This window comes from Haliotis cracherodii, unplaced genomic scaffold (genome assembly GCF_022045235.1).
Source record: "Haliotis cracherodii isolate W230 unplaced genomic scaffold, xgHalCrac1.p SCAF_5, whole genome shotgun sequence".
Classification (NCBI taxonomy): Eukaryota; Metazoa; Mollusca; class Gastropoda; order Lepetellida; family Haliotidae; genus Haliotis; species Haliotis cracherodii.
In genome coordinates, this window is record NW_027266308.1 from 23,063,068 (window position 1) to 23,075,754 (window position 12,687).

At 44.1% G+C, this 12,687-nt stretch overlaps 1 protein-coding gene across 3 annotated transcripts in view; it reads right to left on the minus strand.

The window, feature by feature from the left end:
• Nucleotides 1-884: 884 nt before the first annotated feature.
• The window catches only part of LOC139442966 (uncharacterized), a 62,032-nt gene continuing 50,229 nt past the window's right edge, over nt 885-12,687 (minus strand). For all 3 annotated transcript variants that reach the window (XM_071223889.1, XM_071223890.1, XM_071223891.1), the window contains exons 3-5: nt 12,290-12,339; nt 9,779-9,919; nt 885-1,717 (exon numbers count right to left, since the gene is read on the minus strand). In XM_071223889.1, coding sequence (XP_071079990.1) covers nt 1,655-1,717; nt 9,779-9,919; nt 12,290-12,339 — 254 coding nt within the window. In that variant the 3' untranslated portion in view covers nt 885-1,654. The remainder of the gene's footprint in view (nt 1,718-9,778; nt 9,920-12,289; nt 12,340-12,687) is intronic.

Below are 12,687 nucleotides of genomic sequence, written 5' to 3' on the forward strand. Positions count from 1 at the left end.
GGCAAGATGTGTTACTTGTCAGTGTATAGTTTGTCGGGATATATGTTTTTGCTGGGATTAATTAAAATGATACATTGTCCCAGATAAATGAAATTCAGGCTTAAAGTTTTAAGTTGAAATATTATCCGGTTTTGCAGCTGAATTATTATCTAATCGTGACACAAAGTCTTAGCACCCCTCTCCGCCACACCCACACCCCACCACCACCGCCCCACTCACACCCACACCCACACCCAACCACCGACTGACCCGAGAATATCAAATACCCCGGCCCTTAGATATTACTTAGCAAACATTGACTCTCCCATGTTCACGCATATACTGCGTGACACGAGAGCTAATGAATGATATACCAAAATGAAGAACAGTACTGCAATGGTGACAATGTTGGAGGAACATGCACGTTCAACGACGTCATTGTAGAAAGGTGGCATATCAACCGAGAAACTGACACATTTAATTACAAAACAATATTCCAAGTAACAAACAATATCATAGTTCACACACAATATTTAAAGTTACATAATAATCTTTCTGGAAGATCTGAAAAATGATTTGCAGCGATTGGAATAATGTCAACGATTAAACCTTTTGGTCTTGTTAATACATTGTAGATGTTTTCACAAAAAATGCAATCCATATAAGGTATCATAAACGTAGATGACCAACAACACTATATATGAACAGCTAGCTTGTTGAATACGTTGTATCCTCTGCACAGACACTCGTGCAGTGACCCGCAAAATACAAATTGTAAATATATCTCGCAGTTTTGTACAATTGTCAACGGTGGTATTGTTTTGAAGACGTAGAAAACAATGTATTATCGTGACTTACGCTTCGGAATAAATGGTTTAGAATCATAAATACACTCAGACGTCATCGATCCTGAGTTCATTTATAAACTGTTTGATCTTCACTTTTCGAAGGTCCAAACACTTGGATGTTTCGCAATACAACGTATAATTTTATGGAATCTACTTTCGCCTTTGTGAATGATTATCTGGGATGATGGGACTGAAGTCACAAGACGTGTTGCTGCTCATTTGGTAGTATTCGCAAGGTGTTTCGTCATTTATGAATGACGTCAAAATCGCCGTCATCTCTGACGTCATATATATTGTGATGTCACAGACTGCTTGCAAGATGCTGATGGCGTAACATTATCTGGGGTGCGATGCAAACAGCAAATCGTTAGCAAGCGATGTCCAGCGATTCTCCTTACAACGGGGAGCAAACGTTCAGCCGCTTACAATCGCGCCAATCGTTGTCTGAAGTTGCTTCGATCTCAACCAAAATGGCGGCTGACGGAAGCTTGAGTTTGACAGCGGAACAAGAAATTCTTGACTGGATCAACTGGGAAATGGGCAAATACTTCTTCAAAGTAGTCATCTGTAGTCATACATTCACCTATGCTTGTATCACGTTCTTCATTAGGGCAAGGTAACCAAGCGGAAGTCAGTCGCGCCGCCATTTTGAAACAGTGCGCATGCGATTGGAAGTATTGCAGACCCCGGATGAGCATTGCTTTTGCTTACACTAAGCGATTCGTGGCTTGCAACGTGCTCCTGGACACTTGACCTTGCATCACATCGAAGAGTCCGTGATACAGATCCTCGGAGCCATCTTTATGCGTGACGTCATATAAGGCCTATCAAAACTCGTCATCAGACGACTGGTCTAGGAGCATGATGTCATCTGGTCGGGAAACGCTTGGCTGTGGACATAAAATATAAAGCCCTTTGTGTAATTCTGATCAGTAAATAATTCAAATACATAAATACTGAAGACATTGATTGTACATAGAACCGTGTTTGCGGTAGTCATGCCAATATCTCCGGCGATGACTCCTGATACACGTGTGAATGGAAGTAATTATAGGGCTGGAACATTTTCTTTGTTCACTAATCTGATTGCAGGAGGGGGGACAACTGCCGTCAAGCGTGTTCATTATAATGGGTCAATGTTAAATATTTGGCCTTATTTCCACGTAAGTTCAATAATATCTCTCTGCAATTGTTTCATTACCTCAAACATTTTGGGCCGGAACGGAGATTAATACAAAGTAACACATAAACGATGAAACTAGATCTGGTCGTAGCAACAGATCAATACAAGGGAATCAATAACGATATAATAGCTCTTTGGCTGCGTTCATAGTCATCCCCATGCATGAGTGAATATTAAGTGTTCCTGGTGATGGTCGATACACGAGAAGGGATGGACAGTCGATGGAGCGGGATGTGGGTGATATGGAGCTGGATGTTGGACACAGAAATGATGGAAGAACACGACAGGATGAAGGAGGCAAAGATGGGGTTGGGTGCTGGTCACGGGTGGGTTGGAAGCAAGGATGGGAAGGAAGGCGAGCGAATTGTGGGGTTGGGAGTTAGATGGGGGAGAGGAAAGGGTCAAGGATGGGAGGGATGGCGAGTAAAGAGTGGGGTTGACAGTTGGCCTGTGGGGAGAAGAAGAACAATGATGGAAGGGATGGCGAACCAGGGGTGGGGCTGGGAGTTAGATGGGGGAGAGGTAAGGGTCAAGGATGAGAGGGATGGCGAGCAAAGATAGGGGTTGGCAGTTGGCCTGTGGGGAGAAGAAGAACAGTGATGGAAGGGATGGCGAACCAGGGATGGGGTTGGGAGTTGGTGTGGGGAGAGGAAAGGGTCAAGGATGGGAAGGGATGGCGACACAAGGGCGGGGCTAAGAGTTGGATGGGGTAGAGAAGAAGAACAATGATGGGAGTAATTGCGAGCCAAGGGTCGGGCTAAGAGTTGGAAAGAGGAGGGTGGGTGGGGGAGAGGAGGGGGTCAAGGGTGGTAGGGACGGCGAGTCAGGGGTGGGGTTTTGAGTTGGACAGGGGAGAAGAGAGGGACATGGAAAGGGGTGGCGGAGAGGAGAGATGTGAGCGAAGGTGGGGTTGGGAACAATGATGGGAGGGATGGCGAGCCAGGGTGGGACTGATAGTTGGCCAGGGGAGAGGGTGGAGTTGAGCCAAAGGTGGAGTTGAGCGTTGGGTGGGGGAGAGGAGGGGGTCAAGGGTCGGAGAGATGGCGAGCCAGGGATGGGGTTGGGCATTGGAAAGGGGAGAGGAGGAGAGAGGAGAGGAGAGAGGGGGGTGGGATGCGGACGCAAGGCAGGGATGTGTCACAGGAGTAGTGATAAAGAAAGAAGCGTCGTAAAATATGCACTACATGTACATAAAATCGACTCTCCACAGCAGCATCGACCTGCGTGTTGTCAAGGAGTGAGTGAGTTGGTTTTAACGCCGCTTTTAACAGTATTCCTGTTAGATTACGGAGTGTCAACTTAATGTGGGAGGAAAGGCCGAAGTGATGCAGGTCTGAGATGCTTACGACTTCGGTGATGTAATGTAAAAATCACTATCTGTTAATTCTGCAAGTAGAATCAACGAGTCTCTTCTATGGAAAAATGGATTCAAGTGATTTCTCCGACTTAAAACCATGTTAAGGTTGATATTTAATTTCTCTTTTGCATAACGACATATATACTCAGATAAACACCCATCGTGTGCAAGTCTTACCCACTTTATGCTATGTATCTATGTAAACAATAATCAATGTCGTATGTTGCCTTCCAAATCTCCCCGGAGAGCGGAAGATCCGCGGTTCGATCCCCGGCCGCATCATACCAAAAGACGTTAAAAGATGGTACTTGTTGTTACCCTGTCTGGCGCTCGGCATTAAGGGGATAAAACAAGGACTGGTCGGCTCGGAGTCAGTATACTGTGTCTGAGTGGGGTATTCATGTTAAACTGCGGCATGGTATCTCAGTGAGCTAGCACTATAAATCGTCATCAGTCCGGACTAGTACAAGCAGCCACACAAACACACACACGTACATGCACGTCGCTATGTAAGTGCAATAATCTTGGACGCGACGTTGAACCCCATTTCCCCTCACCTCACCTACAAATCATGCGTTTCATCGTGACTGTGTGAATATGAAAAATATTAGCGAAAAACATGTGGTCCATAATTTGAAATATATTTTTTCCTATTTAATGGTTAATAACACCGATATTCAATCAATAATTATTAGACTAAAGTTTGAAAGTGAAACGCGCATATGAATTATGCCGAATTAGACAAGGTGGGTGCAGATATACCGAGGTGAGTGAGTGAGTGAGTGCCTGACTGGATGACTGAGTGAGTATGGTAGTACGTCGCTTTTAGCAATATTCCAGCAATATCACGGCGGGGGACCTCACACATTGTATCCATGTGGGGAATCGAACCCGGGTCTTCGGCCTGACGAGCGAACTCTTTAACCTCTAGGCTACCCCACCGGGACGAATAGAAGAATGGATGGATTTGGCGGACAGAAAACGAAGATGGTTGCATCTGCTGGAGTGTAGAGGCGTTGGTGTCAAAGGCGACACATAGCATTTCATACAGATCACGTCAAAGTCACGTCAAATTGTCGTCACATTACCAATGATCGGGCAATCATTTCCGATGTGCTTCCTTTACGATGTGGTGAATAGCTATTGCGTCCTATCAGGTATTCCCTCAATGACAGTTCGCTCTTAATAAGTGAAGTTATATACTTACTGGTATCCTGTCTGGAGAACGAATGTCTTCACTGCCCATGCGCGGTATTATTGAGATGTGTACTCAGTCTGAAGCAGTTTTATGCTTCTGTTTATAGATCCGGGTGAGACTATATCCGCAGCTTCCCCCCACTCCCCCCGCCTCAAACACTCCGGGTATCCGGGGCTAACAGTGTCAAGCGAAATGAGTGTGTGTACGACAAAAAAACGTCACGATGCTCATGGCAACAGTTTGTCTGTCTGCTTCATATACGCCGTATACCTGAAATATTGCTGACAGTAATCATAAAACAGGCTTTACTGATTCGTTTAAGTATTTCATAAAATCACGCCAAATATCATGTCCTTCTCTTAACTGTAACGAGACTATTCTCATAAAATTGGCGGCTACAGTGTTCCGAGGGTCAGATTCGGGGATTTCGCGTCACCGTACCCCGATTAAAGTGTCTCGGGGGTCAGGCTCGGTGATTGCGCATCATCGTACCACGATTAAAGTGTTACGGGGGTCAGGTTCGGTGATAAAGTGTCATCGTACCCCGATTAAAGTGTTTCTGGGGTCAGGTTCGGTGATTGAGTATCATCGTACCCCGATTAAAGTGTTTCGGAGGTCAGATTCGGGGATTTCGCGTCACCGTGCCCCGATTAAAGTATTTCGGGGTCAGGCTCGGTGATTGAGTGTCATCGTACCCCGATTAAAGTGTTTCGAGGGTCAGATTCGGGGATTTCGCGTCACCGTGCCCCGATTAAAGTGTTTCTGGGGTCAGGCTCGGTGATTGAGTGTCATCGTACCCCGATTAAAGTGTTTCGAAGGTCAGATTCGGGGATTTCGCGTCACGGTACCCCGATCAAAGTGTCTTGGGGGTCAGGCTCGGTGATTGAGTGTCATCGTATCCCGATTAAAGTGTTTCGGAGGTCAGATTCGGGGATTTCGCGTCACCGTGCCCCGATTAAAGTGTTTCGGGGTCAGGCTCGGTGATTGAGTGTCATCGTACCCCGATTAAAGTGTTTCGGGATCAAGTTCGGGGATTGCGCGTTACCGTACACCGATTAAAGTGTTTCGGGTGTCAGGCTCGATGATTGTGCGTCACCGTACCCCGATTAAAGTGTTTCGGGGGTCAAGTTCGGGGATTTCGCGACATCGTACCCCGATTAAAGTGTTTCGGGTGTCAGGCTCCATGATTGTGCGTCACCGTACCCCAATTAAAGTGTTTCTGGGGTCAGGTTCGGTGATTGAGCGTCACCGTACCCCAATTAAAGTGTTTGGGGTGTCAGGCTCGGTGATTGTGCGTCACCGTACCCCGATTAAAGTGTTTCGGGTGTCAGGCTCCATGATTGTGCGTCACCGTACCCCGATTAAAGTGTTTCGGGTGTCAGGTTCGGTGATTGTGCGTCACCGTACCCCGATTAAAGTGTTTGGGGTGTCAGGCTCGGTGATTGTGCGTCACCGTACCCCGATTAAAGTGTTTCGGGTGTCAGGCTCCATGATTGTGCGTCACCGTACCCCGATTAAAGTGTTTCGGGTGTCAGGTTCGGTGATTGTGCGTCACCGTACCCCAATTAAAGTGTTTCGGGTGTCAGGCTCGGTGATTGTGCGTCACCGTACCCCGATTAAAGTGTTTCGGGTGTCAGGCTCCATGATTGTGCGTCACCATACCCCGATTAAAGTGTTTCGGGGGTCAGGCACGGTGATTGTGCGTCACCGTACCCCGATTAAAGTGTTTGGGGTGTCAGGCTCGGTGATTGTGCGTCACCGTAACCCGATTAAAGTGTTTCGGGGGTCAGGCACGGTGATTGCGCGTCACCGTACCCTGACGACGTCATATGTTGCCCTGAACCACTGCTGTGACTCAGCTACTTGCCGCAGGGACAACTTGCATATTGCTGAGTGTTGCGTTAAACAACATTCGAACACTCACTTGGTGCCGATACTTGAACAGTGATTAATCAATACAGCACCAAGAGTGCGCATGCACGTAACATTATCCCTGACGTCAGATTAGGGAGATTAGGGCATAAAAACCAATAGCAAAGTGACAGTTTTACAAATGCATTTGCCCTTGACATGCGATGCATAGCTTCTGTACTCGCCTCTTGGGGTCTCCGAATTTCATATTGATTTATCAAAAACTTGCCTTCATGGGCCACGTTTTGTATCCAAACGTCGAATTTAAAACGTCAATGGTGAATTATGGCGTAAGGAAAGCAACAAAATCCCGTTTACTTTGTGATACGACTGTTTTCTTATTCCTTAATGTCCTATTATCTATCAGTGCGCAGTAAAACGTCAATGTAACGTCGACAGAAAACCCTTGCATGTTTGATCAACATCATTGTGTCAAATATCGAAATGTTATATTCCATTCGTCGACATTAAACATGAATTCTCAAGATTACGCGTTCAGGGAATTCTATCCACTTCGAGTGGAAACATGTGCGATATGTTATTTTTATTCTATGACATAACTAGATGTGACGTCAATGGGACGAAGACAGCTGACATGGAAGGAATACTACTGACTTTGGAATATATTTTTGCAACATATGGAGAACACATGTAATTTAATGTAAACTTATAGATCTGTATAATGGCAATACTATCCCACTCGGTACCTATCCGTAGAGGTGATTTATAAATCCATCACTCCAACTAGTTTATATCAAAAGAAAATATCTTGTCTCATTTGCCAATTATTTTAAAAGTTGCTTTATGTCTAAGGGAGTAGAAATACCGCTAAGTGACAGTCGAATGAGAATAATTGGGTATGGACCAGTATTGCAGCGATAAACGCCGCCTGGATAAGATGACATGCCAGCAGTCAGGTCACACCTGATCCCCACATTAGACAACTCTGGAGGCAATGAAAGATCGCTAAGGCCCTACTTTGAAGGAAGTCTCAAAATAGACAGTAGCGCACCAGCATGCATTGTATACTCTTCATGGGGGAGCGGTCGTGTTGACTGTTCAGGTGTTTGACAACGTCAACCTCACAAAGAATATAACATGTTTTGGGAATTTTTTTAAATGTCCCAACGAGAACGCTTTGCTACTAAGTGTTTTGGTGTCCAACTGCTTGCCTCCTGATGCTAACATGAGAGAGAGAGAAGGAGAGAGAGAGAAGGAGAGAGAGAGAGAGAGAGGTAGGAGGGAGAGAGAGGGAGAGATAGATAGAGAGAGAGAGAGCTCCCTTAACTTTTGGGGACACAAATATGTAATATGCTACTTATTTATTGAACTTGTGTGAGTTTTCACTGATTTCCCAGGTAGTTCTGTACGTACCGATTTCTGGGTTCACTCTCGCTTTTCACTAGACCTGAGCACAAGTTATAATTTCGTTGACAAACTTGCTAATTGAAGGTTTTCATTGCGACTTTTATGACATAATGTTCTTGCAAAACCCTTCTGTTCTTTGGACTTTAGTTAATATAATAGTCAACGCCAAAGAGTAACCAGTCTTGAAGATCCGCCGAACGAGATTCCAGTGGTGAAGGTTACACGAATGGATCACTGAAAATCATTGGTGACACCAGGTGTTCGCGAAAAGGGAAAGGGTGTCCTGCCCTATCTATAGCTAACCTTACTTTGAGTACAAAGTAACGGGAAGGCCAGAACAGTGTTCTAAGTCTGTTTCGAGCTCGACTAAGCTGTACATCCATATCAATGTTACGTAAATGCCTTTCCTACAATCAGCCAATGTGGTCACGTTGCTGTTCAATATATATAACACGTTAACGCAAGTGAATAACCAGTCGCCGAAACAGACGGGAGTAAAAGACGGAATAGAAGTGCAAATTATCTGAATGTATCACCGAGTATCAACACCCTTCTCGTGAACTTTATGTCAGTAATTTACCTCTTATCTAAATTAGGTTGCTGCTACATCTACCGCTTCTTATCCTGTCAGAATATAGCTTGGCTAGGTAATCAGATTACAGACCATCACACCATCTCATTAATAACCCTCCAGCTCTATAGTGTTTTTTTTCAGTTTATAATAATAACGTCTTATGGCGACGCAGATAACACAGTGACTGCTTGGCGCTTCTCTCGGTTTGGGAAAGGTATACGTATAGAAGAGGATTTTTCTGACATTCATGTTCTTTTACGTCACAGGTCATTACGTTAAAGCAACAAAATAACTACCATTTCACCATTGTCAAATTCTGTTACATAAGTTACAGCAATGTAAGGCCAAAATAGAAACAGAAAATGTTTTTTTGGCATCGGGGCTTCACATTCAATCCTGCGCGTCAGTCCATTGCCAATGAAAACATATTTTTCAAATTCCCTATATCAACGTCAGAGAATATCCAGTGTCCATTTTGAACAGATTCTATTGGGATTAAAAGGGATTATTAGTGGTAAAAATTATAAGATTAGATCACTGAAAATCAGTGATGACACCAGGTGTCAGTTACCTGTATTTACCTGTAACAATGTCCCCTTGTGCCAGTTACCTGTATTTACCTGTAACAATGTCCCCTTGTGCCAAACACCTGTATTTACCTGTAACAATGTCCCCTTGTGTCTTCCACCTGTATTTACCTGTAACAATGTCCTCTTGCGTCAGTCACCTGTATTTACCTGTAACAATGTCCACTTGCGTCAGTCACCTGTATTTACCTGTAACAATGTCCCCTTGTGTCATCCACCTGTATTTACTTGTAACAATGTCCCTTGCGTCAGTCACCTGTATTTACCTGTAACAATGTCCCCTTGTGCCAAACACCTGTATTTACCTGTAACAATGTCCCCTTGTGTCAGTCACCTGTATTTACCTGTAAAAATGTCCCCTTGTGTCAGTCACCTGTATTTACCTGTAACAATGTCCCCTTGTTTCAGTCACCTGTATTTACCTTTAACAATGTCCCCTTGTGTCAGTCACCTGTATTTACCTGTAACAATGTCCCCTTGTGTCAGTCACCTGTATTTACCTGTAAAAATGTCCCCTTGTGTCAGTCACCTGTATTTACTTGTAACAATGTCCCCTTGTGCCAATCACCTGTATTTACCTGTAACAATGTCCCCTTGTGTCAGTCACCTGTATTTACCTGTAACAATGTCCCCTTGTTTCAGTCACCTGTATTTACCTGTAACAATGTCCCCTTGAGTCAGTCACCTGTATTTACCTGTAACAATGTCCCCGTGTGTCAGGCACCTGTGTGTACCTGTAGCAATGTCCCCTTGTGCCAGTCACCTGTATTTACCTGTAACAATGTCCTCGGGTTCCTCTCAGCCACCTTCCTCCTGCGACACACACGTGTGGCGTACGCCGTGACGATAATGAGCATGGCACCAGTTATCCCCACGCCGATCGGGATGAGAACGCTCACCAAGTATTTCTTGTCCTGGTGGAAATTAAAGCAGTAATGAATGACAACGTCCAGATAGAGAGGGGCCTATTTGGGAGAAGGGCACTTATAGGAGTGCTCCAGAAAGCTGAGACGACAACATCGTGATGATGGAGGCGCGGCAGTGGGGGCCATTACTGTGTTCCTTATAAAACATATTATATTGTACATGGCACTGGCCTACATCTGTCGGGACACATCATCATGAACAACAGCATCACGGGAGACGTCCACTACGCCGATATAGTAGAAGGTGAAGGGGGCAGCTAGAGTCTTTGCGCCAGATCCAACTCCACCATGTGCCATGTGTAATATACATATGTATTAAACCTATTAAACCAAAAGCTTGTATCAGCAAAGGTACAAATACGTAAGTCCAATGCAAGTTTATTTCTAAGTGTTGGATCTATGACTTGATGTAAGCTTGATGTCAAAATGTTAAATCTGTGTCAAAATGACGGATCTTTGTCAAAATATTGGATCTATGGTTTGAAAATTATTTATTTAAGGTCTACGTGTTAGGTCAATGATATGTAGGTTACGTGTTAGGTCAATGATATGTAGGTTAGATACATGGTCTAATAATTGTACCTTGGTTCAGAACGTGGTTATAATCAATGTTGGATCTATGGCTGGTATGTTAGTTATATGATCCGTTAGATGTACGATCTGTTATATATGGTATGTAAAAAGTATGTACATTTGAGGTCAAATGTTTGTTAGATAATGACCTGTAAATTAATCTATGTGTGTTAGATCAAACGATCTGTCTCATAATATGCTATGCAAATAGACCCATGTTTGTTAGATATATGATCTGTTGGAAATATGGTATCTAAATTGATTTCTGTATGATAAATATGCGATCTGTAAATTGATATCTCTGTGTTAGCAATATTATAAGTAAATGGTCTACGTTCTAAATATGACGTATGTAGTCTGAATGTCCGATCTATAGTCTGTATGGCAAAACTATGGTCTGAATGTCATGTATATCAAAATAGACAGTGACATGTTCGGTGTTTTTTCGGCGTGACTTGTAAGGATATAACCACTAAGCTCTCCCACCGCCCCTCTTTCATTCAAGGACTTAAACCAAGATCTGGTGTTTGCAATATATGTGTGAATTGGCTGACTGTGTGCAATCATGCCACGATGTCTAGTATCGTTGTCTTTCCAATCACCAATCACTGCTCTGCCATAGATATGACTGAAGTACTGTTGACTACTGCGGCGTCAAACAACATTCACCCCGTCACCCAATCACGTACGTGATAGTAGGCTGGGAGGCGTACAGAAATCGTCCAGACTCGTGTTTCTAAAAGCAATAACGATACATGTAGGCTTGTTATACTTTGTGTTCCAATGGAAGACATCCGTGTTGGTCGATGCATTGCTATGATCACTAACCAGGAAACCATACCTCGGTCATCCACATTCAGACAACACTCTGGGGGTATATAATTACTTGTGTCTGATCTTGCAACAAGATTCACCTTTTCAGGTACACGCAGTAGCCATTATTGGAACAACTAGACGACGTGCGGACGTCACAATATGGCCGCTTCTTCAGATATATCAGCTGATACGTTTAACGTGGGCTGTTTCCAACAATAAACTGATCACGGGGATGTGCTTGTTGCGCTCATATCGCAGTAGCAGCTCCTTCGCGCGGCAATTACTTCCAAGACAGGAGAACATTATATTAGATAGAGCAGATGTATTAATTGTGTCCGGCGGCGGTGATCGTTGACTGCGCTCTGTGGAGATTGTAAGTTGACGCTGCTGGGAACATACATCCGACTGGCTATATGCCGAATTCCCTTTCTAATAGAAGAAACAGAATACGCCATTTTACATAACTAATTGGTGACATGGCATGTGGTCCGGGAAACCAGTCTCGCAGCACTCTTAATTACAAGAGAAATAAAGATGTGCCGGGAATCAGAGCTGACGAAAGAAACCTAATTGTGAACGCGACAGAGGTTGGTATCCGTTGAAACTAGACAGCCTGACGCTCCGTTTGGGGGTTGAGGATGCGATATAAGGAGGGATGGGTGAGGCAAGGGGTGGGTGGAGACAAGGCGATAATGACACAAGCTGAGATAGACACACGGAGAACGACAAAGAGGAGGTGAAGGAGACAGGAGTTCTATATGCAGGAGACAGCAGATACGTGTGGTCAGAGTGCCCTTGGGGTGTCATGGGCGGCCATTGAGATGATCGTGATAAGATTTATGATGGGAGTCCTGACTTTTCATGTGCTTCATCTTCTACTTAATGATGTATTAATAGGAGCGGGAAGATGCAGGAGCAAGGTGTATGGTCTCAGTTAGTAATCTTGTGACAATCAAATTTGTTTCTTACCCGCCATAGAACACTTCCAAAAGGTCCGTCATCAAAGTCTAGAGGATCAGCTGAAATAAGAAAGTCATCATTATACTTCCTAAAACAACATGGAAACAGTAACGACTCCGAAACATCCTGAATGTTCTCTTCGGCCATTTAAATGAGGGACTAAATGGATGTCAGCCATTCAGTCAGTATTTCAGCCACATAGCAAAGATGAATGGCTGTTCTGCTTACAGATGTATAGTTTCAGAGCAAACATTCTGTTTCATGTTTTTTTTAAAAAAGAATGGTCCTTGCAAGTATATACCTCCTTGTGTCAAATAGATGTCGACATACAACTTTTCAGGTCGATTCTACAAATCAGTCATGTATTGATTTTCATTCTGGGTTCATTGGAATTCATTGAACCTTTC